A 27827-nucleotide genomic window follows, 5' to 3' on the forward strand; every position below is an offset into this window, starting at 1 on the left:
GAAGCAGAAAGGTTATCTGGGTCTCTACCAAAATACTATCCATGTATTCTGAAGAGGGATTACATGTTTTAAATCACTACCTTGGTAGCCGGTCATTAATATAGCTCCAGCTCTGTTTGGAAAGATTTTTCACTGGCTCCCCTTTTCCATCTATAGCTTTTTTTCCCTCCTCATGAATTTTGTGTGTTTGTGGGGGGAGATGTGGGGGGAAAAATGGCCAAGGATGAAGGCTTCGTATCCTCTCCAGGTAACCCATTCCAGTGCTTGGTCACCCTCAGAGTGAAAAAGTTCCTTCTTGTTTTTAAACAGGAATTCCTGTATTTTAATTTGTACCCAGCGGTACCCCTGCAACGAGTCTGCCTCCATCCCCTTCACCGTCACATCAGGAATTTATACACATTGACAAGATCCTCTTGAGCCTTCTGTTTTCAAGGCTGAACAGTCCCAGCTCTCTCAGCCTCTCCTCACATGACAGATGCTCCAGTCCCTTAACAACTTTTGTGGCCCTGTTTTGGACACACTCCAGTATTGCTTTGTCTCTGTTGCTCGAGCACAGAGCTGTTCCAGCCACTCCAGGTGTGTCTCACCAGTGCTGAACTGAACCAAAGGATCACCTCCCTCAACCTGTTGGCAATGCCCAGTGTAGTCCAGGATGAAGCTGTTGGCTTTTTTGCCATAAGGACACACTGCTGGCTCACATTCAGCTCGGTGTCCACCAGGACCCCCAAGGTCCTTTTGTGCCAAGCTGTTCCCCAGCCAGTCAGCCCCTTGTCTCTCCTGGTGCCTGCAGTTATTTTTCCTGAGTTGTGGGAGGACTTCATCCCCTTGTGTTGAACTTAATAGGATTCCTGCTGGACCCTTCTCCAGCCTGGCCCTCTGAATGGCAGCACCACTACCTGCTGTAGCAGCCACTGCCCCCAGTTCTGTATCATCTGCAAATGCCCTAAGAAATTCCTAAGAAACTCTGTCCATCATCCAGGTTATTAACAAAGATACATTTTCCATGCTAAATGGATTTTTTTTCACTTTTTTTTTGCAGTTGAATAATTAATACCTCTATCTCTTGTCTAATTGTTTGTCTGTTCACCATAAAAAGTAGATTTTTGAGTCCTGCATAAAGACCAGCAACTTAATAATTATGAACTCCAAATTCAAGACCTTATAATCTCCAGGCTTCCTTTATGGACTGTAAGAATTCCTACTGCTCTTGTAACATTCAAGGTTATTCAGGAAATGAACATGGAGCAATGCAGAGCCATTACACAATGAACCTTTGATCTCTAAAATCCAACCTGACAAGAAATTTTCTTTTTTATGACTTGACTTTAAGATTTACTCCAGCTCTAGCTTATTCAAAAATCTCAGGAGGCTGCTCCAATAACTCATTTTGAAATTTTGAACACTGATCCATCAGACACAGAACAAAATTATAGTTTACTACTGAAGTCAAGAAAAAGAACATCTGCTGTTGAGAGCAGAGCTGATCAGCTGTGAGCTTTTCCACTGGGAAACCCATAAAACGAGCTACTAGAGAATTCAGCATGTGTTCTTGTAAGGAAGGAACAATAGGAAATACTTTCACTTATTTTTTCTTTAAAACTATCCCAGAGAGCAGCAGTTACAGCATACATATCTTCCCCAGTATGGACACAAAACACAGGGGGGAAAAAAGCGAAAACAAAAGAGTATTAATAAAAATGCTTTAAAAATGAAGTTTCCATTATAGAGTGAAATCAGCCAGTTCATTTCGTCCTCATTAACGAAGCATCTTCTAACAGCAACGGCATTGTGGAATCTCTGTAGGGAAGGTTAGGGCAGCCCACATCCCCCAGCATATTAACATACCAGTGGAATCACACTGACTGAAGACTAGGAATATGCCCTGCTCAGTGAAAAATTAAGTACATTAGTCACATTCATTCTATAATTGGGTTCATCTCCGAATACAGAAAGCTAAAATTTTGCAATGACTGTGTTAAAAAATGTGCTTGGGAAGGTGACAAGTTCCTGAAATGCACATAAGCAGTAAGTGAAATTTAAGGTGTTATTGGAAATTCAAAGAACACTTTGTGGCACGACTCTCGGCTTTTCCCAGTTGACAGGAGCAAAAATGTAATCTTCTATCATCACAAAAGCCCCAGTGCTAAAATATTTTAATTTGACTGTATCAGATCAGATTACTAGGTTGACCATTGCTTCCTTTCTAACACCCTGTTTTCAGTTGCTTAGTACTTTTTCAAAACTGTGAACTTTTGCACTGACATTTCCCCTTGCAACAGTTAGCCTGTATTTGGAAAATCTGTCCAGCATAACCATTTTCAGGAGACTAAGGGACACTGTTTTACTTATTAGTAACTACTAACCTCTTTTGAAGTGCACCACTCTGGTCTCAGAACATTCAGTGTAGCTTTTGTTTCAGAGACTGGCATGAGGATGTTCATATTTTGGCAATTTGGAGAATTTGCAATCTGAAAACCTGCAGAGAATTCTAGCTTCTGCTAAAGCAGAGGACTTGAATTTCAGGGGACTAAACTCTCTGAAGATCTGTAAGTTTATGGGTCTTAAAAATAGCCAGCAAATTTAACCATCAGATGCTAATAAATTTCAAATTCCCTTAAATCCAACAAATATAACTAATGCTCTAAGAATTTTTCCTAAGTTTGCGACTAGAAAACAAACAAACAAACAAACAAAAAACACCCTCAAAGCAAACAAACAAAATCCCCCACAAATCCAAAACAAACAAAAAAACCTCAACCTCCCCAAACAGCAAAAAACCCAAGCATTCAGAAAAGCACATGAACACAATCTCTTAACCTGAAGACTTTAAGACTCCTCTAAATTTATAAAGAAGCAACTGAGAAATATAAGTTGTGGTCAGAAACTTACACTGTATGAAAACAAGGGTTCTGAAAACAAATAAATTACCAACATTTTGAAAACTGCTGAAATTGAAATTATGGAAACTGCCAGAAAGATACTTTTGTGATGAGACAGAAATGCAGGGAGATTAAGGAGTCTTTCAGGAGTCTGATACCCCCAGATGGAAAAAGATCTCCTTCCTCTGCTCCAAATGATGACAGTTCACAATCCCACCTTCTCAATTCAATTGCCACAGTAAATCTCTATTTGCACCACACCAGTGGATGTGCACTCCCCAGTTTAAGGCAAAGCTTGACGGGGGAAAAAAAAAAGAAAAAGAAAAGACAATCTATCAGCTTCTGCCACTATCTCTGATTTTCAAAATCCCGAGACAAATGGCACCATGCACAACTGCTTATACTCTGACAGTGCTGCTTCTTCAAGGAGCCATTTCACCAGGATATGATTTCATACTCCTCTTTGCATTTCAATGCTGATTCCTTTTCCAAACTGCACTGATCTGCAGCATGGCTATGATCCTACAAATCGCAACCTTCCTGAACTGGAACTTGCTCACTGAGTAACGTAAAATGCAATTTGAATATCATCAGCAAGCTTCTCTGTCACACAGTGGGACTGCCTGAGTAGCACCAGGACCTGCATTACAAATCTGGGAAAATTAATGGTGGAGAGAGGTTTTGAAGAAGAATGGCAACATTTCCTAAGCTCCTGCTTAGTTATGTAGTGGTATGAGAGAGTGACTGTAATTATTGAGCTTCCAACCTACTCCTGTACCACTGCCAGTCGTTTTGGGATAGAGAATTTGAGAGTAAAGCGGATTCACAAGGTGGCTGACACTATTTAAAAGGTTTTTCTCCATCCTACAAGTGATGGAAGTGGAAGGCTGCAGGAGGTTTGCCCACATCATCTGTGTCACAGCTGCCAGAGCAACAGATCCTGTTTTACCCCAGAGCAGCAGGGTAGAAAGTCTGCAGGACAAACAGAAATGGTCCCACAGGCCCAGCTACTGCCTGTGGCTCCTCATTCTAGGAGAAGCAAGGTCAAATCTGAGTCAGATTATTTCTTTGAGATTGCTTTCTGCTCTGCATCACTTCTTTGCTGTGTTAGAAAGCAAGGAAGTATTTCCTAGATAATTTCCTAATCCCAGACTCATCTTTCTGCACCTTTCCTGCTGTACAGAAGCAACTCTCCTCCCCCAGCCCCAGCTCCATATTCCAACCAACCCACAACCCTCCCATGAGGCCTCTTTCTCATAACATCCCCAACTCTGCAAATCTCTGCTCTGCCACTAAAGCTTTGAAAGCTTGTCTGCTGAATGAAAGGATAATGTAAGGTTTTACTAACAATGAATAACTGTGGAAACCCACAAGCACATTTCTAACAGGAAACGTTTTTTTTTTTTTTTTGGTAAACTGTTTTCAGGTGAAGTAAAAGGGATTGGGTTAGGTACAAGGATCACTGCAGTGATGAGTGCCAGCAGGACTCTGCTGTACACAGAATGCACAGTGAATGTGGTGGCTGCATGATGTAATGTTATATCAAGTTCTTTCTCAGAAAATCCTTTGGTTTACCATTTCACAGTTATGACTCAGTCAGGATCAGTTTGTTTGCTGCTTAGCACCTTGCAAGGGCTGTAGACAATGGAAGTTTGTCCCATCTGCTGCATCAGTGGTGAGGAACAGGATATTGCACTGTACATGCAAACTGCCTTAGGCACAGCTGTGCTGTACATCACTGGCAGGTGAGGGAAGCACCACTTCATGGGCTTTACACCAATCCATCCCAATCTGAACTGGTGGCTTAGTGGGACAGAAAGCATTACCCTTGCTTACACTGCTGGAAGCATGCATTCCTACCAAAAAAATATTATGGCTTTTATTTAACTGCAGAGGACATTCCTTTTAACTGTCTAAAGCTATGCATATATAAATCCTTATAGCAGCTATTGGTTATGTGGTTCTTACATTGTTGTAGAAACCTAGTTCCTATTTTTAAATTCACATTCATCAATGAAACAATTAAAAGCTGCCATCACAGGATGATGTGTGAAGGCTTAGGACTTGTCTTAATTTGTCCTGTCTCAGGACCAGTATCAATAGCAACTTATGCTCAAAGGCTACAGCTCATGAAATCTACAGGGAGTTTCAGGTAGAGGAAAATACTCAACAGCATTTCAGCAAATATTTAACACCTCTGGCTCATCTGGTTACCTCAACATTTTAAATCCATATCCATTTTGTAAAAGCATTCTCAGTTGCAGTTCTCAGGGATAAAAAATTAGGAAGAGGCCAAGAAACGAGATCCTCAGGCACATGCACCAAATAAAACTAGCAGAAAATGTCTCCCCAAACCTGTAGTGAAACTTCAGGGAGGGCTTTCAAGCAATCTGAACAGCTGGATGGACAAGAAAGAAAAGCATTCACAAATTCTTTCCTTAGCTATATAAAGGTAATTTCTTTCTGAAATAATTGAGAAAGCCATCCACAATTCAACAAATTAGAGATATTACAGTCAGTTTAATAGAGGCCAATATATGATATTTAATTAATCACTATTTAGCCTAAATTTAACCACATAAAATACCCACAGACAATGAAATATCTCCCATGTATAAAAATGTACCGGTAGATCAGACATTTTCCATCAACCAAAACTAAATTTTTATCTAATTCAGGGTTCACACTGAAGTCTACTTTTCTCACTCTTTCATACACTTAAAATACAAAACAATAAGCAGAAAATTCCTTTGTCATACCAGACCCTGGAAACCATGGAGACCTCTGTGATGTAGTGTCTGTGAGCATAAACAATGCTCAAAAGATCGAAATAAAATTATATAACAACCTAGCTCCAAAAAACCCTAAAACCAACAACCTCCAATTCATTGTCTGTAGATACCATAACTACTCTTGTTTTTTCTCTGCCATTACCTCTCAGGCTGCTCACCCTTGCCTACAGAGTTCTGGGTGTCATTTGACTTCATGCAGAGTATGCAAGATGAGGAATAAAAATCACTTAATGACTTTAAAAACCCCAGAAAGTATGTTCAAATAGAGTATCAGACTTCACTGTGGACTTACAGCTCCCATGTTCTTAAAAGTATGAGCTGTGATATTATTTTACACTAGAAAGAAGATCAAGCAAAAAATCACAGTCTTAAAGTTTGACTGTATTCCCTTCCATTAGTTTTTTGTTGGTTTTTGTTTTTATTTTAGGTGGCAACACAATAAGCCCATTTGGAGAGGTTTTGTCATATTTGTTAACACAAACATGTTTTATCTACTTTGAATAGAGAAGTAACCTACACTGTCACTACTTACCTATCAAAATATAAAATCATTTTGTCAAGGTCAGCCTAGAACACAGTAAGCTACTGAAACCCTTTAGGGACTGAAGAATGAATTTTCACCAAAAGGCAGAGGTATTATTTTTATACAGTAATTGTGAATAGGATCAGCCTAAACACTCAGGAAATTGCCTCCTTGGGGTTGTCATCTTGCACAGCAATTGCATTTTCCTTCAGTCAGTCCTTACAGACTCACACTATGATCAAGTTAACTGTATTTACATGCACCACTTACTGAGTCTCATCCCCCCAAAGGGGTAGATGGGTCAGGGAAGTTTTCTTTCCCCTTTTAAAACCCTCCAGAGGGGCTGAGAGACTGATGATGGAGCTGATACACAGCTCAGTGCAGGCAAGCACACCTCGCACCTAGGTGAGGAATACTTCGTTTTCCCACATATTGTTTTACAATATGATGTGTGATGGAATACAACATTAGGGTTGGAGTGGTTCAAAGGAAATGCTGGAAAAGTGAGGCTGAAATACACCTTTATTTGAAATAACATTACTGTCTCAACATCTTCTTAACAAAATCGAGATGACAAATGACTCCCTTCCTAACAGAGCATTTATTTACCCTTTTTTTTCTGGCAGAGTTAAGAATGCCAGGCTTATCTGGATCAATTCAATTAAAATCCTTTCAATACAATAAAAGTGTATTAATCAACAATGCCTTATTATTTTATTGTGAATAATAATGTGACAGCATGGGGGATTTTTGGACAAGTAATATGTCTGAGATCTCTGCAAGTTCCAAGTGGTATGATTTAGCTTTAAAATCTACAACTCTGTAAAATACAGTATGTAATCTGCCCTGCCCTTCTCCCTCTTAATAAAAATATACAGGTGAATCCTTCTCAAAAACTGGGATGCATTTCTGTTGCCCATCCTTCTTTCTGTCAAATAATTGCCTCTTTCCCACTGATAAAGACTACCCTTTATAGTCAACTGCTTTATAAATGGAAAACTGAGATGGAATTATGACTGAGAAGAGAATAGAGCTGCTAACTCACCAATATTATTTCTGTAATTATTTATTTTATTATCTTTACATCCCAAGCAAGATATTGAAAAAAAAACTAAATCAGAGAATCTTGGAGTGCCTGGAGCAAGATGAGGGAAATACACTAATCATACTCCCATCCATCACACCTTAGTCCTACTTCTGGTGACAATACTTGCTTTTCCCAACAGATGTTTACATCTGCTTTCCTCTCATCTTGGTTAACATACTTGAAATGACACATCAACCAAGAGGACTCTGAAAACGCTGAGGTTCTGCCACTGCCTCAGTGATTTCATACAAACATACAGGTAAGATATGAAATACAAAAGAGACATGCACCAAGGAACCCATCAGCAGTAGACTACAATTTTCCTTAGCCACTCAGTTTAAAATCCTCCTAAAACCTTTAGGAAAGTCTCATTTTTGAGACAGGGAGACTCTGTTGGTTAAATACGGCTGCACTGTTGGGCTGCCATGGCATCTCCACATTCACCAGCACAAGCTCTTGCAAAATCAGCTTTACCAAGATTTTGCAGCATTCATCTTGGAAATGACAAATAATGATCAGGTGGTTCTCACTGAATGCAGAGGACCCCAACACCCCCATGAAACCACTGTAAGTCTCTTTGCAGTGGCACCGAGGGCAGACTGAGACACAACAGATTCCCAGAGCACAGTACCTGGTCAGCAGCGGGAATCGACTCCCACCTACGCTTCAGCAAGTACAGAGATTTCCGGCTCATGATTCTCAATCTGCTCTAGACGCTCTTCCAGACTTGAGAAAAAGACTTCTGTCCCAAACCAGCGGCAAGAATCTTATTTCTGACTCCTGCTCTTCATTGTAGGTGGCAGAGCTCACTGATGCACACAAGTTTTTGTGAGCTGCAAGGTCGAGACCAGCTACAGCCCAGCTTCTCCTGTTTCTCTAAAGCATCTGTGTCCTTGCAGTGCACAACAAAAGGCTGAGGCAGGGAACAGCCCAGCTTTCAGTGACGAGCTACCTCACAGAAAGAAGCCTGGAGTAGGTAGACAACACCAGACGCACTCAATCTGAAAATAGCTGTTGCTTAGGAACTGGAGGGGTAAAATGCAGCACCTCCGATATATAATTGAGAGCTTTTATGTTTAAAGAGAATTAAAAACGCTGGACCTGTGTTTCTCTCTCCATCATCATTCTCTTACAATGCTGGAGGAACGACTGCTTGATTCCACTGACTCTGGGGCTACGCCTACATCTCCAGCAAACCAAACAAGTCTTGATGACAGAGCAACAAATTACTCCCACACATCCAAGAGCCCTCGTAAAAACGTGTGCACAAAGCGTGCCGTGGGTCCCACCCGAAAGATCTTGGAAGTATCAAGTACTGTGTTCTAGTAGAATGATTAAAATACAATTTGCATATTTTTTCTGCAGAGCAATAGTATTCCAAGGGTGAATTCTGCTAGTCACACTTTCTTGTGGCATGTGCCAACATTACAAATGAGTATGAATATTTTCCCCTCACATGATTTGTTTCTACAGACTGCATGTATGTATTTGAAAGATATTTCTTTAGGTGGATTAAATTTTCCTAAACATTTAGGAATTCCTTTAATTTGAAACTCAGTTTTGAAGTTTCATGCCTAAATTCTTAATTCTAACCAGTATTAATCTTAAAAATTAAGCATGAAACATAATGAAATTCACTTTGCACTTCCTGCTTAATTTCAAATCCACTGAGTAAACTCTCAGCATGAAGCACTTAGAGCAGGCAGTGCTGTCTTCGGGGAAGAAAAAGGAAAGGGAAAAAAAAAAAGAACAAGTATGTAGCCAGGAACTCACTGCTCTTTGTAAGGCAACCTATAATTCAATCTAATTAAAGCAGCCTTAATAGTATAATTATTCTAAATGAAAAGGAATCCTACGACATACATATACATATGTGTGCGATCTCTTAAAAGGGGAGTGAGGTGATGGTTGTGGTGGAAGTCACGAGCAAGTTAAATATTGTAAAGACAGCTTTTTCCTTGTGCCATTTGCATTCCATTGAATTGCAGATGCTTATCACGAGACAAACTCCTGCAAGCAGAAATTCCCATAGGCCTCAGTGTATTTCATCTGACACCCATCGCTACCTGTAAGAACATTTAACTCCTACGTGCAGAAAAGGAACATGTGTTCCAAGTGGGTCATTAGGAAGTATGACATGCACTGGAGCAGCTTCCCCTCATGTTTCAGCACATGCCATAGAAAACCTACTAGCTCTTAAAAATCCAGAAAACCTTCACTGATCAGAGCTTTTTTAATGAGTCTTGGTAGAATAACTTTAGGAGTTCATATGTGGATTTTGGTTTTGCCTTATGGTAAACGAGTGGTTCCACTTTCCTTTTTTTCTTTTTATGTTTGAAGGTATTTCAGTATACCTAACACATCACTCACCTGAATTTTTCAGCCTGATCTTGATTTCTACAAGGAGTGCCTTTTTTAAAAGGCACAAACTGGCAACCATGCCACTGAATCACAAAAGGATAACAAAGGTATTTTTTATAATATTTATATTACATGAAAAAAACAGAATTTCCTAAATTTCTCCTAACCTTTCAAGGAACTACCTAAATTAGGTTTAATACTATTCCTACACAGGCAATTTTCAGAGTCATGTAAAAGAGAGAATCTAAAGCTACAGTGGAATAGCTGAGGCATATTTTCTTCTCTCTAATGAAACTTTTCTTCCTTTCCTTCCTTGTTTCTTTTGTCTGGGCACTAGGATAGCACACAGAGTTTGGGTCATTTTGAGACTCTTCATCAGGAACTGTAGTGATATAACAACGAGGAATGCCTTCAAACTGACAGAGGGTAGCTTTAGAATAAATGTTAGGAAGAAATTCTTTTCTGTGAGGGTGGTCAGGCTCTGGCACAGGGTGCCCAGAGAAGCTGTGGTGCCCCTGGATCCCTGGCAGTGTCCAAGGCCAGGCTGGACAGGGCTTGGAGCAACCTGGGAGAGTGGAAGGTGTCCCTGCTCATGGCAGGGGTGGAACGAGATGATTTTAAGGTCCCTTGCAACCCAAATTGTTGTATGATTCTACAGTTTTCTCTTCCCACCTTATTACAGATCCTTTAACATTTTTATGGCACATCTGGACTGTCATTTGTACAAAGTATCCTTATAAAAATCCTTCACCTGAAGTAAAAGCAAGTCCAAAATGCTGGAGCCCTAATAACGTATTTACGTATTTCGAAGACTCGATGAGAAAGATGATTTTATCCAAGAAGGAAAATTCCTGAACAGCAATACTGGTAGCAATGTTCCATTTGCAGCACTTTTAATTCTGTAGATAATTTTAAAATGTGTAATTGTGATACCATTAACACTACTGGCATAATTTCCTTCCCATGACTTGTCAAGAGCAAAGCAGTGGCTTTCCTGCACCTTCCACACAGTTCTAACACCTTGGTCAATAATGAAAGGATTAGTGGTGAGAGGACCCTCCAAGTTCTGCAAGTTTGTCAGGTTAAAAAAAAAACCCAAAAAAACCCCAAAACATACGCATATTATTTGAAATTGCATTCCTTTGATGTCCTGATGGAGACAGCTGAGTAAGAGGTGCTTTCTCCATACATCCAATCCATCTTTCTGCTACCAAAAAAAATTTCTGTTGGATGATTCAGCTCAGTCTGGATCAACTGTTTGAATTACAGCTCAAAATTTATATTAATGAAAGCTGTCATGGTTTCATGCTTTTTTCCATTGCTCCAACCCTGCAAATATTAACAAAATTAACAACTTTGCCAATCTCAGATGGAAAACCTGCTTGAATGCCTCAAATGTAGCAAAAGCCAAAATCACACACAAAATACTGAGCAACTGACCTGTGAGCCTCTGGGTCCTCGTTTGTGATCCCATTCAGAATGCCCCATGAGCTGAAAAACAAACAAGAGCAGAGGTAAGTAATAAATTGCAGTCATTAGTTTTAATTGAAACATTCATGCTTTTATATCCATTGCACATTTTCTTACAAATAAACAGGTTTGCTTTTATGATTTTGCTCAGATTTTAGCTTCATAATGAAGCCATATAACATTTTACCTTTGCATTCAGAACCAAAACACATCACAATACTGCTCATGCCAATAAAATTCCCACTGCCACAGATTCAGCTTTAGCCAAATGTTTAATACTGATCTGGCAAAAAGACAGCTGATACATCAACAAGGAGATTACCAAAACCAGGGGACATTTAATTAAACAGCAATGTACATTTTCTATCAGCCATGATAATTAACAACAGCTTTAAAATTGTTTCACCACTGAATTATGGGGGTTTTTTGTACAGCTACTTAGAGATTTCTTCTGGGCATTGCTTGCTCCAACACACACAAGCATTGCTTAATGCAAAAATAAAAATATGCGAATGTGAAAATGTGAAAGGGAAGTGAATGTGACATGTAATGACTTGCAGTCATGAACATTTTCTTGCTCATTTTTCCCAACATTCTTTCCCAAAGGAAATGCCTTCTCCCCGTTCAGAGGTAGGCAAGGAGATTTACGACCTACACTTATTGCAGAACTTGCTTTCGAAACACTCATCCCAGGACAAGAGATTAAAACTACTTTGAAAAATGAGGAAAGCCACATGCATCTCCTATGATGAAATTTTCTCTTTGCCATCAACTGCTCCTGCTTATCCTTTCCTTTTCCAAGGCCCCCTCTTTTAAAGTTACTAGTTACAGCTATCTATCTCCATAACTAGAGACAAACCACACATGCAGATAAGTATCAAAGGTCAGAAATGTCACATCATTTTTTTACCTTATACAGCCTTGTGACTGGGCCCCTCATTTTACTGCAATTATTTCCTCTTTTCCATATACTATGGGTGGAAACACTGGCTATGCTGGGTTTCCCCATTTGTTCTCCATTACCGCACAAAGCCGAGCTTTGATGTTTATGAAAGCTGACCTCAGTAAATAACTGGTGTGCAAAAACTACCAAAAGATGCATCTACCAAAGGTTATGTGCTTCAAAGAGCCTCTGCCAAAACCCTCATCCCTGTCCTTCCTCTGTGTCTTCTGCTTCTCTGGACCAAAAAAACCTATTCAGTTTTACTCCTTAGCCCCTGTGCATTGGGAGGAAGTAACTCCCGCTTTCCTAATTTACTTGGCTAAAGGAAAATTAATTTAGTTGGAGTCTGACCACCTGCAATTCCCGGCACAATAAGGGATATCTTTACCTGCAGGTTCCTGTCAGTGAAATTAGCACACAAAGTAAGCCTCACAGTAAAGAAAAAAGGATTAATGTTCCAGGCCTGGCTGTGGCCAGTGTGGCTCTCCAGGCTTTACAGACACTTGGCAGCACACAGCACACCTTCAAACCCAACTGCAGCATGAGATTCACTGGCAGGTTTTTCATGCTCCTACTTCACTGAATCCATAGTTCACTGAAAAGTGAAAAGTTGCTTTATTATTGCCACCAAAAATAAGAGGTGCAGTCACAAGTCAGGCTTGGAGTTACTGTTCCCATCTGTAGGGATGTTCCCAGTCCAGGCAGTCCCAGGAAACCAGACTGACATGTGCCAGGGTGGCTACTTGTGATCATCACTAATCCTCATACCTAAATCAAGTCCTCTTAAACATTCATTTACCTCCAGGCACAGTTTGCTCATCCTGATCCCTGCTCTTGCCTGGTGCTTCACATCTTCACCGTGAGTTTTCATCCCCACAGCCAACTCCCTTCTGGAGTGGTGCTCTGCTCCACTGCTCCTCCTCCTCTTCCTCACCCTTCCAGGTAGCCTTTGTTTCCTCATCTCCAGTCTCTAACCTCTAATCTCCAATCCTGCCTCTCCACCAGTCATGGGCAATCCTGAGGTGCTGCACACGAAAAGTGAGTCCAGAAGCTGTAACAACTCATCCTTGCTCCATTTCCCAGTGTCTATCTATCAACATCCCTTACAGAAGAGAAGCCAAGGTCACCAGTGAAGCAGCCACAAATTCATTGGAACCAGCCAAGGGACCCCCTTGCTTATTCTGTCACCATTTTACGAGGAAACTCCTCATAGCAAATTACACAACCCTTGTCCAATTTAATTTCTCTACAAAGGTGCCTTGGTGGAATCAGCTGTGTTTGTACTTTTGCTGAGAGATCCATTGTCCCCAGTGTAGAACAACTTCCATGCCTCTGTTCTCTCTCTCTCTCTGTGCCAGGATGTTCTGCTGAGTGTCATACATGGACTGTGGCTGTCACCAGGTAAAAATGAGGCTGTTTTCAAGCATTGTAGTCAAATCCATGACCCATGAAGCCAATCTTTTCCTCCCGTTTTATAAAATCTTACTTGGGTTTAAAATGTATTTCTCCCTCATAATCTAGAAAACCATGCTCATCTCATGCTAGAATGTTCTTGGCACATGGTGGTCCCTAGTAACAAAGGAGTAAAGGAATGAAAAATGAAATGGAAAGGATACCCCACAAAAAGTCCTCAAGCTTTAAGAGAGAAAGAAAAAATATTCACAGGTTGTAACAAAATCTCTGCCAGGCCAGCACCCTGCAGAGGGATGATTGCCTCAGCGTGACACCCTTGAGCTCAACAAGCCCCACTCTGCTCAATTACTTCTGAACCTGATTTTCTTTTCATGGACAAACATGGATAACCAGAAAAGGAGGAAAGCAAGTGTGCCTGAACTATTGGGCTAGGTGGAAATCATGATTTCCACAAGCGGAACAGAAATAAAATGATGGAAACAGAACTAAAAGCAAAAACAAAATACAAAACCAAATAAAAAACCCCACAAACAACAAAAAAACCCAAACCAAACAACAAACCAACTACACTCAGGAAAAACAGAGCATGTGCATAAATCCACTTGAGTGAGTCAACCTTCTGAAGTCATGGAAAAAGAAAATAATATACTATTTAATTGGTGCATGCATGCAAACAGAGATACCGACATAAAAATGCATTTGGAAGTAGGGGGATTTATGTTTATCACTAACAGATGGGTTTGCTCCAGACCCCACCACCTCCTCTGCAAGTTCTCTGGAATCAATTTGGTCCAGAGTGATGATAAACAGCCTCAGAGCATCAAATTTATTATTCTTACTGACCAGGCAACTGAGGCTAAGTGTACCAGCAGCAGAAAGGGAGGGATAAAACTGAAATCAGACTCCCACACAGCTTATATGCATGCAGTCTCTCTCAGAAGAAAAGGAGCTACTTTATGTTTCATCTGAAACTGTCCTGGAAACCCATCTCTGACAGTTTTAATACTTACAGATGAAAGCAGCTTTTAGCAACAATTCTTGCATGCTCAGCAATGCACAAAACATGGGCTTCACTAAAACCAAGTGGTTCTTTTGACCCTAATAACTGGCTTTTGAGGGAAAACACTCCCCTATTCCAGCTGAGGGTGAGGACTGCCAGTGGAAGAGGAGGCAGGAATAGAAAAGACCCCAATACCAAAATCCCAGTCACAGGCAGAAAGAGAGAAGTGAAAGGGAGTCATCTCCTTTTGAAGATGTAGGATGTAGGGTGGTGGCCTATGCTTTAAATTTCAGGGTTTTGCTATAAACACCATGAAGTTTCTGTGCTTGTGGCTTTAAAACTTATGTTCACTAATGCAACAATACCTTCAAAGGAGTAAGGAATGGTATAAAGGACTGTCTGCATTAGATATCTGAGATAGCTGTGGTGAAGTAGAACAAAGCCATTTAAAAATTAGCATCCTCAGCCCTCGCCTCTCTAAATACAGTTCTTCTATTTGGTTATTTAATTAAAGCCCCAGCAAATGATTACATAAGGATCTCAACTTTCATTAAAATTCATAAACCATAATTCTAAGCCTCCTTAATATTACAGAACAGCAGGAAAATGTGACCCACACATATTGTAGAAGATCTACATAAATTTTAAAAAAAGACAGAAAGTAAAGAATGACAATTTAAACCTTTTCAGCTGTTTCTAAGTCCTGTTTGTCCCCTAAATAATCTTTTCTGTCCTAGGCTTTTGATTTTGGCACCCTTGAAAAAGCAATACTGCTAACTATGCAATGACTTGAAAGAAAAAAGCAATTTAAAAAAACCTCCAACAAAACCAACCAAAAAAACCCAAGCCCAAAAATCACTCAGAGAAATAGAAAAGCTTAATCTCATTAGAAGGACCTCTCCAGCTGGGCACAAGTCAGGAACAAAACCTGATATTTAAAATGCAAGCAGTCCCATGCATATTCTTTGAAAGGGGAGGGAGTCCTCAGTAGCAGAATGCAGCAGCGTTTTGGAACCACTTGGACTGTTTTGTTAAAGCAAATATGGCACTCAGCACAGTTTCATTAGAGGGAATGAGCAGATCTTTTCCTTCAAAGTACTTAAGAGGACCAAGGAAATAGTTATATTTGGTGTTTAATAAAAGCTTTTAAATCAATTCAAAATCTGTTCTAATTCTATTCAGATTGTAGTCCACTGCTCTGGAATTTTATTTCGACACATATTTACACATACACAACACTTTGACTGTTATAAAAACAATTGGATGGTCATGACAAAAGTGAGCTAAATCAGCCAGTAGTCACCAAAGACAACAAATGGGATTAAAAAGACTGCAATGACAGTCCACATGCACGTGAGGACCTTGTCCCAGCTCAGTGACTCCTTCCCTTGGACTTTAAGGATTCAGACTGTGGCTGGATACCTCATTTCCATTGTAGTGAACATAAAAGAGTCCTGCTCTCTCTAGTGAAAGGTGAACACAAAGCAAAGCACAGGAATGTGAGAGAAATTGCTCCTCTGCCCCATCTGTTCTGGGGAGCCGAACACTTCCATCCAACATTCCCTGTTGAACTGGCTGTGATGTATGCATTGGGTAGCCTGAGCTCTCCCAAGCAGCTGAGAAGCTGCAAGAGTGCCTTTTTGCCACTCCTGCAAGGATTTAGAGCATTTAGTAGTGGCAAAAATGAGATTGTGAGAAGTTTTGGCTGGGTGGTAGGCAGCTTTAAGAGCTGTTTATATTTGGGGATGAGTATCCAGAAGAGCAAGATAGGAATATCCAACCAGGCTGGCACCTGGTTTCAACCTTCACCAAAATAGCAGAGCCTCTATTTAAACATGAGCATAACATCTTCCCTCTTTGGAAGAGATTTAGTTGAATGGGCATGTTGAGGATGTGGAACAGTGTCTCACTGTTGAGTTCTTTCCCTCTGCCTCCTTGCAGCTTGTGCTGAATGGGGCACAGTATGATCCATATTCTCTGACTGAATGGGTATTAGCCATGCTCCAGTCAGGATCCTATTTCCACTGGTAATAAGAAACTGTTTGTTACCAGCATGTAGGCACAAAATGTTCCCAAAAAGTTCCTTTTTTGGTAACAAAAAAAAAAGCACAAATTATTTCCTTGATTACTTATTAGAGGAAACATTTATTTTTACAAACATGCAGGAGTCAGGTCACACAGATAGTAACTGGGTGTTTTTGCACATGCTATTTTGAGTAGGATTCCTTCTATCCTATAGATTGCTCCCTGCATTTTCATGGTAATCAAGATAAATGAGATGATTTACTGACTCCATCGATTTAGGGAGGGCAGTTTTGGCATGGACACCATCAGCAGGAGTAGCTAAGCAGGCTGGAGCTGCTGAGATTCACCACTGCCAGATCCTAAAAATATAACTGGGGAGCAACTGCCTGGCTGCACTGACCGCCTTCTCCACCCAAGGGCAGAAGTGCACCTTGCCCTGAGGGCATCCAAAGGGTCAGGGATGCCTTCCTTGCTGTGTGGTGACAGTGGTCACACACAGGCACGAGCAGACTATGGCACACGGACGGCAAAGGGCTCCAGTATTTGGAATAACAATCCCTTTTCCACAAGCCCTGGCCAGCTCCCAGGGCCAGCACAGAGCATGGGATGTCACAGCTGTGCTGTTCAGCCACATGTGTGAGCTGCACAATCGTGTCATCACAGCCACTGTGCAGAGGAAACTCTCCACCCAAATGCTCCCAACGTCTGCTAGCCCCACAAAGCCCCAAGGCCAGCCTCAGTTCCAAGGCTGGGTAAAAAAACCCAAACAATACCCCCTAACAAAACAACTCACCACAAAAAAAACCAACCAAATTAACAAATTGTGGGTGAGCATTTAAGAGCCATTCAGCTGCTTCCCAATCAAAGACCTTGTCTCAAAGGTCTCTGGGCTGCTGGACAACAACTGGAGGCAGAGCTAAGATTTCTAAACCAAAGCAGAGGCAGAAATGCTTTGGAACTCGGTATTGCTTTGAGCTGGAGGCAGAGGCAGCGAGGTGCAGTGATGGGTCTGCAGAGGAGCTGCAGTGAGTGGCTTCCCTGCAGGATGAGCCCCATGCCAGCACAGAGTTAAGCCCTCTGAAGCTGCAGCCCTGGAGAAGCTGGAAGTCCTGGAGGGAGCTGCCACCTCCATCCCTCTCAGAACCTGTCTGGGAGGTGAAGCAACAAACCCCAGAAGTGGGGAAGGCTCCACAGAACACTTGTGTACCAGGCAGATCCTCTGCTGACACAGTGAGCAGGAGAACGAGCCACTGTGGCAGCCGGAATTGGAGAAATGGGGCACTTGGTGAAGCAAGGCTGAGGGCAGGCAAACAGGCACAGCAGCACAGGGGACAACACAGCAGCAGCAGGGACTGTCCCACAGGCATGGGGAGGAAACTGTCCTGAGCACTTCAGCAGGGACTCAGCTCCAGAGGAGTGAGATCATCCCTGGCACTGGGCAAGACAGCAAGAGACAGCCTTTTGGAGGCCTTTCTCATGGCAGCATATGACCTTTTTGTTTCCAGATAATAAACTGCATCTGACTTCTTCGGGGATTCTGGCTCCCTTGCAGGGGGCAGGGGACACCATGATGTGTGACACAGCAAGCTGGCAGCAGAGGGCTCAGGGCAGCTACTGTGCCCCTTGCTCCACACCACCCCTGAAAATGAGCAGGTTTAACTTCAGAGAATGAGAAGGTACTGAGAAATAAAAAAACCAAAAAAGAACGTAGGTGGGAAAAAGAAAAGGCACAGGAATATCCACCTCCACACCCTGTATCTGGTTTTATACAAATTCTTGTCACAACTACTTAAACAGATGACAGTAGTAAAACAAATCCATGCGTGTTTCTATTATTTTCACTCCTACCACTGAATTTCTCAGGTCCCTATTAATCTTTCACACATTAAAGAGGATTTTAAACTACAGGTTTGGGAGGCAGAGCTGTAGTAAAATAGTGAAAAGACCTGATTTTTTTGGGGAGGGGGGGAGGGAGGGAGGAGGTGGTGGTGGTAGTTGGTTTTTATGCCCTTTTTTATTTAGGTTTTTTTTCTTTTTGTAAGCAATTCTTATTCTTCAGTGATCCTCAAGGAGGGATGCCACACAAAGAGCTACTTGCAGATACAGAGCAGATTTTTTAACAAAGGCTGTTTAAATTAATGATCCTAATCTGAATATTTAATTTCAGAATAAATTAATAAAACAATTAAGCTGCTCATAAGTAGATTTCTTATCCCCTTGAACTGATCTGGTAGAATAATAACAGGCATATTCATCTGGTGGACTAGTAATCCACAAGCAAAAGTGTTCACCAAATTTTCCATATACTCACTTTCCCATTCTGAGCATAGTCAGGAAGACCAAAGCCTTAGAGAAAAATATCCACACTGGTGAGATAAAAACTGTGGGCACAGCTACTCTGATATCCTCCCACCTTAGCCACAGCCATAATTTACAAACAGTCACTTAGACAAGAAGATTCCTTAGTATGGGAATGCCAGGGCAACACAGCAATGCCAAGACTACTAAACAGCAAGTTAACAAAACAAAAGTAGATAGCTAAAAAAGAAGAAAATTACTATTTAAACCTTTTTTGCTATTCACAGTATACACATGAAGTTCTTGGATTTCAAAGCTACACAGTCAAGTCCACTCTGGTGCAATTCTGGTGCAATTTAATTCCTAGAAAAAGTCAGAAAGCTTATTTCCTTTTTTTTTTTTCCATTGGGAATCATTAACTGTGCATTAAGAATCCCAGTCACAATACCAAGCCTGGCACAGGCTTGATAAACTAACCAGCTACTGCAGCAGACAGTCAGCAGAGTCTGAAATCATGAAATGTATGTTCCCAGTACTATTCTCTGTTTAGTGCATGGTTTTTCTTCCACCTTCCATCTTTTCAGAGATCCTAGTGTCACATAGGTTTCATTTGCACTTTCTGTTGCTAACACAAACCTCAGAGGTGATGTGTGCCCTTTTGGGCTAGTTACCAGTGCACAGACGGGTCTCTGCTCCCAAAGAAATGTCATGAAGATACAAGGGAATATCTTTTTGCACAACCATTAAAAAACCCACTGGAAAAGCAAGTAAATATTTCAGGGATTTTTCGGTCAAGCTCTGATTTTAGGTGAATCACCCTCAATATGAACACAGATCATGACAGCTCATACGGAAGGCAAGTTAGTCCAATTAGTTTAGGAAGTGAATTAATCAAATAGCTGACCACTCTCTGATCGTTTGCACAAAAATGGGACTTTTCCAACTCGATTCCCAGCAGATAAGCATCTACCTCACAGGAAAAAAACAACAAGCCAAACAAAACACCAAAACATCATCAAATTGATATCCTCACTGGCAGTCTCAGCAGGAAAAAGCCCTTAGGACTGAAGGTTTCACCAGACATTTAGCCTTCAGAAGTGGTCTCAGTGCAAGGGAACTGAGCCATGGCAGCAGGGACAGGGACACGTGTGACTCACTTGTGTCCCCTCTGTACTTCCCTCGTGCACACAGGATGGCATTTGGTCACAGCTGGCAGCTCTAACCTCTCAGCAGAGCAGAGTCACTTACAAAATGGAAGAGGGTAGAGTGAGAGAGAAAACATCCAAACTCCAGGTGCTTGGTGAGAGAAATCAAAGGTGGCAGTGCCACTGTTCCCCAGAACTGGAAATTCTGCAAGCAGCAGAAGCCAGCAGCCTGACCAAACCAGATCTTTTGTGATGCCATAAGCATTTACTGAAAAGACAAAACCAAACTTTGCTTATGCTACTATGGCAGCTTAGCGTCCATCTGGTGTGAAACACAAAGCGTGGTGATTACAGGAATTGGCCCCTGGTGAAGCCAAAATACAGTGAGGCAGAAAGCCAGAAATGTAATTTCTTACAGTTTCAGCAGCTCGTTTTCCTGAAATGCATTAACTTTAATGGTAGCACTGAGGGATAGCTGCGATTCAGTAATGAAAATTTTAAGATACAGGGAATTTGGCCTCCAATAAAGCAGACTGACCCACAGGGCCTTCTCCTACCGTGAGTGTAGCACTGAGTCTGGCCAGGTGAAGCCTCTGCTTCCAGGACTGGCTTGGAAAAGAAAAAAGCATTGCTCTGCCAAGGCTTGTTTCAGCCTGACACCCACACAAAAAAGCCTCTTCTTTCATTAACACCCCATTTCCCCAGTTTTGAGGTTTCACAAAGCAGAAGAATAGCACTGACATTCCAACAGCTAGATCCCAGCTAGCAAATGTCCTAAAATTACACTGTAGAGTCTGGTAGCTTACTAAAAAACCTCAATGTCAAAACTCAAAGTACATTCAGTTTAAACACACCCTTGGGGGGATTTTAGACTAACTACTTTCTATTTCAGACTATTCACTTTAAGCTCAACTAGCAATGCTTCATCACTCATCCAGGAAAACTCCCCTCTCTGCCACCCAATCTCAATCAACCTGCCAAATTAATTATCACCCTGCATTTGTCTATTGCTAAGAGGAGGGAAAAAAGCAAATAGATGAATGTAGCAGTGACCCGAACAAAAATGAATCCTCTGAAACAGAACTAATTAAATCAGCTCAGTGATCTTCTTCCAGCACGACACATTTCACCCACTCCATCCCCAAGCAGCCGAATTCTCCCATCTCCTCCAACTGTCCTCAGCAGGGAGCTCACATGGGGCTCAGATGTCTCTCCAGCAGCAAACCAGGGATCTTTCCTACTCATCCTTGCAACGGCATCATTTAAAATAAGGGAAAAAAAGCCAACTGTCACACAGAAAATTCACAATGATCATTTCCCACTGACATTTACATGCAAATTCCTGGCCATGGAATATGTGTTTCAGCAAGATAGCAGGAGGATTTGATTACCTACCTCAAATCTGTGGGACCACAGGCACCAAACTTTGTGCTCTGCTGGTTCTATGGAATGAGCAGAGCTCAGAGCAAGGCACAGCAAGGCTTCATTCTTGGTACCCCAGTCAGGCCTTACCGCAGAGCTGTCACGAGCAACACACAGGGAAATTGCAGAATTCGTGGGTTTTCAATCAGTGCCATGAGTCAGACACCAAACCTTGTGCTAAGTGCACTCCCAACCCAGCAAGTCCACATGCATGCACGGCTGCAGCATTGCTGACCCTGCTGACTCGAAAGGAAACAAGCTACACATACATTTTAGGTTCTCCTGTCCTACAGTTTTAATTGACAGTCCAGTTGAAATGCATGCAAAAGCACATTTGGGGCATAAATTTCCCCACTGCTGGAACTGGCACTGATTTCCTTGGGGCTGTGCTGTCGGACACTGTGTGACACCCTGTGCCAGCTGATCCCACACACCTGTGCTATGGGAACATGGGAAGCTGTAGGAGCACAGCAGAAATACAGCCTTTCCTCTCTCAGTGAGCTTCACTTTCCATCACTCTTCTCTTTCTGCAGAACACACTTTGAGCAAGAGCAGAACAGGGCAAGGCAACTCAAACAGGGCAAGAAATGCCAGGTGACAGTGCCATGGGGAAATAAAAAGACACCAGAGAGAGGATCTCCCTTTACTAGGGAGTTGGAGTATTGAGTCAATCCCACCTTGCTTTTCTATTTGTCTGATTTTTAACACGGTCTGGGCTTTTTTAGACAGGAGGCACACCACAAATAGACATCAGCACTGCAGTCTGGATGCCTGCATGGGATCCCTGTCGAGTCAGGCTGAGGTTTAGCTGCAGGAGCCCTGGCAGTGCTCTCTTCCAGAAGGAAGCACAGGAACAGCACAGTGACACCAAGGCAGGACTCTGACTCATCCCTAGCTAGGTGCCTACACAGGCAACAGTTTGTCACTCACACCCATCTGCTGCTCCACATCACACACACATGCTGTCACTGGTGCTTTTCCCCATCTGGATGGCAGAGATGCTGGATAGAAAGAGGCAAAAGCCAGCAAGATGAATTCCTGGCTTCTGCTGTGCCAGGGGGAATTGTCAGGCACCTTCACCCCTACCAGGAGCAATTTCAGGGGAGGTTTCTAGAAGTCAAAGTAAAGACAGATTTTTCAGAGTGGCTGCAGGTTTTTCCATGATTTGAAATACTGCCTTTCAAACCAGTCTCACTCTTAACAAGCTTGGCTTCTCAAATTTTATCTTTAAATAAAACCACGAATGTTTTCTTAGAGAGATATCACAAAATACATTCTCCTGCAATACTGGCTGCAAGCATTTAATTCCATGTGGTCACCCAAGTCATGTTTCCATCATATTTCCATGGTGTCACAGCACTGCTAAGAGCAAAAGCAGAGCCCACCAAAGGTGCAGTCTCTACCACAGTGTAAAGGATGCAGAGAATATATGAAATTTGGGGGGGTCATGGTGCAAATGGATGTAGCAGGAGGCATTTCAGAGTGAGAAAGAGAAAGGCAGAGCAGGACAAAGGGGAAAGGAGCCCTTTCTGCAAGAGCTGACTTCAAAGGAGGGACATGGAGCTGCCCCATTCCCTCTGTTTTAAGCCCCAAGTTTTGGTTCAGTTAATCTGAATCACATGAAAACTGCTGAAATGTCCTTTGCTGGAGGAATATCTCATATTGAAAATATATCTGGCCTAATTTGTCTTTCAGAAACAGGCTTCAATAATATTAAGTACCAGTCAGTTCTGTGGTTTAAAAAAAAAAAAGTTTGCATTAAAAAGAAAAAGTCCATCTATCTCAAACATAAAGTTCTGAAATTTTTTTGTTTCCTTCTATATGTGCAACTACTTGCCCCTCCACCATTGGTCCTTTTACCCCCCAGAATTTTATTCCTTAGGTGATCTAGCTTTGCATGCTGCTGAAATATACTTTTAATGCAACTTCATCAATAAAAGCAATGTTTCCTCTTCTTATTGACAAACTGTTTAGCACAGCCTCAGAAATAAGAGCTTACTTTCTATTAATCTCATTCCATCTTCAGTCCCTTCCTTTTGTTGCTGAAAAAGTAATTTAAGTACCTTTTTCCTGTGTCCCAAATACTTTCCCTTTCATCTTCTTATGCAAAAATGCTATATTCAACTTTTGCAAAAATGCTATTTTCATTCAGCAGAAGTGTTATTTTAGTAGATATACATCACTTTATCCTAACAAGGAGGGTCCACATTGAAAGGTGTTTATATCTCTAGCTACCAAAGCAAGCAAGAAAAAAAAAGGGGTGGGGTGGACAGGGAGAAAATAGCTCTGCTAAGTGGCTGTGCAGATCTGCTTTTCTGACTATGAAAAAGGAGCTCTCCAGATCTGTATTGATTATAGATTCAATCCTGAGCCCTTAATGCTAACAATATTTTCATCAATTCAGCATGGCCTGGAGGTTGTCCTTTGTTTTTTCTCCAGCCTGGCCTTCCAGGAGACACAGCTAAACAATTAGTCTGAGGCTTTGTGAGGTGGCTTTGAGTCTCTCCCTGCTATTATCTGTCAGCTGCAAATCAGAGAAATCTTAGTAGCAACCACTTCTAAAGCGCTACCAGACCACCATACAAACTTGTTAACTCAGACAGAACCTTCCTGAGAAAAAAAGTTGAGTTATCTCCATTTCACAAATGGAGAATTGAGGCATTTACCCAGCACAGTGCTGAAAAACTGGGAATAGAAACTAAATATCTTCAGTTCATGGGATCAGACCATAGGCTTTGTTTTGATCAACTATTTATGTCCAAGTTTCTTTCTGGGGGGAGTCAAGGGTATACACCAGGGAACAGAATTATTCTTATTTTTGGCTGCCAGGAGATCTTATCACACTTTCTGAACATGAACTGTTCAGCCCTCTAAATATCAGAAAGAGGACAGGCTTCACGTAGCAACAACCTTCCTTTTTCAGAAAGCACTAAAGTGAAACAGGAAAGACAGAAAAACTCAAAGGATAAAAAGAATGAAGTTTTTTTCCTCATATCTGGGCTGAACTCAGGCATGTTGCAATCCTCTTTTCTCAGTTAGGACTTCAGCTAGAGAAAATAACTTGAGCAAAGTGAAAAAACTAGCAGTTGGGCCCCAGACCTGGGCTGAACCTTCCCCAAGCTTTAAAGAGAGTGGGTCTGCTTCAGATCTGCTCATGGGTGCAGGGATGAACAGCAACAGGAAGAGATAAAATGCCAAAATGCCAGGAAAAAAAAACATTCTCACAAAGCCTTCTGATTTACTGAGGTGTGTGAAGCATCTCTGGCATGGAAGTGTTCATGACAAGAGCTCCATTTTCTCTCTTCCATTTTCCATTTTTCCATGCCATTCTTTTTACTTCAGAAAGAGAAATCCCAGATAATTGCAGTTTACCTGCTTTATTAGTATAAAGATCCATATTCCACAAGCACATTGCCAGGAGATAAGCAGCTGCATTCTGAACATGGATTGCCTGTGTGCCTTGGGCTCTCTCAAAGGACAAAGACTCCTTGAAGGAGAACCAGAGTCACCAACAGCCTTGGTTCAGGCAAGGGCGACAGAGGCTGAGAAACAGCTGCTTTAGGAGCTCGGGAGAACTACAGAAGAGGAAAAAAATAACTTCCCTTCTCATACCTAAATATAGAACAGAAATAAGAATGTATATATCCTACATAGTTTTCCTAACCTTGCACTTTTCTTCCCACACATCCTCCCTGTTCCCCCCAACACACAGTGTGGTCCTGGAACCAGCATTTTCATTTTTTTGGGGGGAAAGACAGTTCATGGTGGAACACCTGTGGGGGTTTAAGAGAAAATCAGGATGTTCCAAGGGGATCAAGGAGCTGCTTATGGGCTCACTTCTCACCAAGGAGCCACACAAAGGTGAGTATTCTAGTGGAGGCTTCCCAGTGGCAGTCTGGAGTGTGACATCGAGGAAGAGATGATCAAAGAGGGGGAAAAGGGTTCCCAATTGCTTGTAATGCCACATTTTGTTGGCCTTTTAACTAAAAAGTGGGGTCCAGCCTCCACATGCATAATGCTACCAACAATTTCCACAATATAAAATACACAGGATGGAGAAAAAGGTGTATGGAAACACAGGCAGTGCCCACACTGGCTACTGATGAGCTCAAAACATTTGGAATCTCTAAAGACTTCAGCACTAAATACTCTTACTGTAACTTACAGAAGACATGGCTGGTTATTTTTTGCAGCTGTAAAAATTACAGCATTTCAGGTCTGCCTAGAAATTTCACTTCCTGGAATCTGAATTATAGAAAAACAAAATAAAACATTAAAATTATTAAAAAAAAAAAAAGAAAAAAGAAGAAAAACCCACCCAAATAAAAAGAAACTACATTTCCTCTAAGACAGAAAGGAGGCTTTTAACTACCAGGACTGCAAAGGGGAGAAAAAAAATAAATACAAGGGCTGAAAAGTGAGTATTCATGGCTGATCTGTGATCTGCTGCCCCTGCACTGGTGGGAAACCTGGCGAAGGGTACACCTCAGCTCTGCCTGCTATCAAAAGCCAGAAGAATAGATATGGTAAAACTTAATAAACAAGCTGCATCCTTCCACTCTGTCAGGAGGATGGGCAGGACAGAACAAAATGCCAGAACTAAAGCAAACTGATGCTAAAAATAACTTTATCTCTCCTTCTTTATCTCAAGGGTCAAATTATCTTAGTTGCTACTTGAGAAGACTAGGCAATGCCAGCATCAGGAAGGTCAGAAAGCATGTGAAAATTTACCCAGTAGCTTATCCACTGCCTAAATATCTGCTATTGCAACAGTACAGAATGGCACAAAAATTCCCACTGTCTCAGTGCACGACTATGCCAAGTCTTTATTTGAAGAGCACGAGTTAAAACTGCACTTTGGATACTACAGATTTAATGTCCTCACACACTAACACACAAGACTGTTTGGTTTGTTTTTTCTCAATGAAATAGCCTCCTTGTTATTTATTAAAAAACTGCTTTGTGATTAATATGAAGTGTCTTGTAGAGGTACAGATTAATCCTTGCCTCCAGAAAGCAAAAAGCACCTGCATATAAGCAAATAATACAACCATTTGATTTGATTGTAAGGATTAAAACTGGGTTTCTTCAAAACTAAAATTCCTCACAGATTGAATTAGCTGAAGATTTTGGTTTTGGTGTAAGTACTGGTAGGGAGAAAGAGAATAATTATGAGACACCAGAACCTCCTTTTTTATTATTACAATACCTGGGACAACAGCATTTCTGTTTTATTTTACTACAGAGTGTTTAAATTAAAATTTGAAAGGAAAAAAAACCCAAAACCCAAGGAAACCCCCCCCCAAAACAACAAAACACTATTGCTTCAAGCTGTAAAGGGTTTACTGCCTCCAATGAGCTTTTCTGGTGTTGTCAAACTTCATTCCCAGAGTTTCTCAAGTTATTCAGGCTGTGTTTTCTGAAATGCTTCCACAGTCCTCCTTGCAAATCTGGCCACTGGGCCGTAAATCTGATTGTTGAGTAGCTCTTGATGTAGAAAGAGTGGCCAAATTTTCAGCACTTACAGGCTGTCAGTCTTTCTAAGGTCAGGGTGCCCACGCTGCACACCTGGGAGAGGGGTGGGACAGGGAGTCAGGAGAGGTTCAGAGCAGGAGCTGACAGCAGCCTGATGCCCAGCTGGAGAATGTTCCAGATTCTGGGCTGTGCTCCAGGAAAATGCCCAGCACTGAAGCCTGGTCTCCTGGCTCTGTCGCTGCTTTCAGGTGTGATCACCCCAGGGCATCTCAGCCATCCCCAGAGCACCGAGCAAGTCCAGCTCCTCTCTAGCTCCTTCAGAGCCATGCTTGTGTCCAAAACCTACCCCTGCGTGAGGAGCAGTGCAGAAACACTTCCAAAGTGCCGAGCTGTGAGGACCAAGGACCTGGGGGATTTCACAGGATGTAGACATCAGAGAGCAGAGACAGAATGAGGTCAGTCTGATTTCCAGCCCAGGCAGTGCAGCAAGCGACACCGACGCCACCAATTTGCTGTAAGCCTGTTACTGAATGGCAGGCAGAGGGAGAAGCAGGAATGTCCTCCAAGTTCATGCAACCTCCAGGTAACCAAACAGCAAACCCAAAGCAGATATGTGCTAAGAATGGGGCAGGCAGATGGCTGGTTTTGTTCTGCTGTGTGTGAAGGAGTCGTGTGTCCAGGATTCCATGCCAGGGAGGAATTTCACCTTTACAGGACAGGATATACAGCTCACCTTTGGTCTAGTTGATACACCTAACTGCCCAGTGAACAGAAGAGAGTTCACAGCTTCTTTTATTTGGTTGCTTTGTTTCTGTTTCTTTTTTAAAAAAGAGCAACATGCCTACCAAGAGATGCAAAACCCATCTGTAAATCTAGCAAGCAAGCAAGAGACAGTGATGAATTGGCCAATTTAGCTGCTCCAATCTTCTTTACCAATCTCCTCTAATTGTTCCCAAGTCCCAGTGGAAACAAGAGGAAGCAGAAACTTCATGTT

At 41.8% G+C, this 27827-nt stretch overlaps 1 protein-coding gene across 5 annotated transcripts in view; it reads right to left on the reverse strand.

Moving 5' to 3' along the window:
* Positions 1-27827, reverse strand: part of PDE3A (phosphodiesterase 3A) — a 225222-nt gene that overhangs the window by 72034 nt on the left and 125361 nt on the right. For 4 of the 5 annotated variants that reach the window (XM_085049179.1, XM_085049180.1, XM_085049181.1 and 1 more), the window contains exon 2: positions 11083-11133. In XM_085049179.1, coding sequence (XP_084905305.1) covers positions 11083-11133 — 51 coding nt within the window. Of the gene's footprint in view, positions 1-7912; positions 8457-11082; positions 11134-27827 lie in introns of those variants that run through there. The other variant, XM_085049182.1, reaches the window with a different exon arrangement.

The sequence above is a fragment of the Lichenostomus cassidix genome, chromosome 1Aa (assembly GCF_008360975.1).
Source record: "Lichenostomus cassidix isolate B80296 chromosome 1Aa, HeHo_3.0, whole genome shotgun sequence".
NCBI lineage: Eukaryota > Metazoa > Chordata > Aves > Passeriformes > Meliphagidae > Lichenostomus > Lichenostomus cassidix.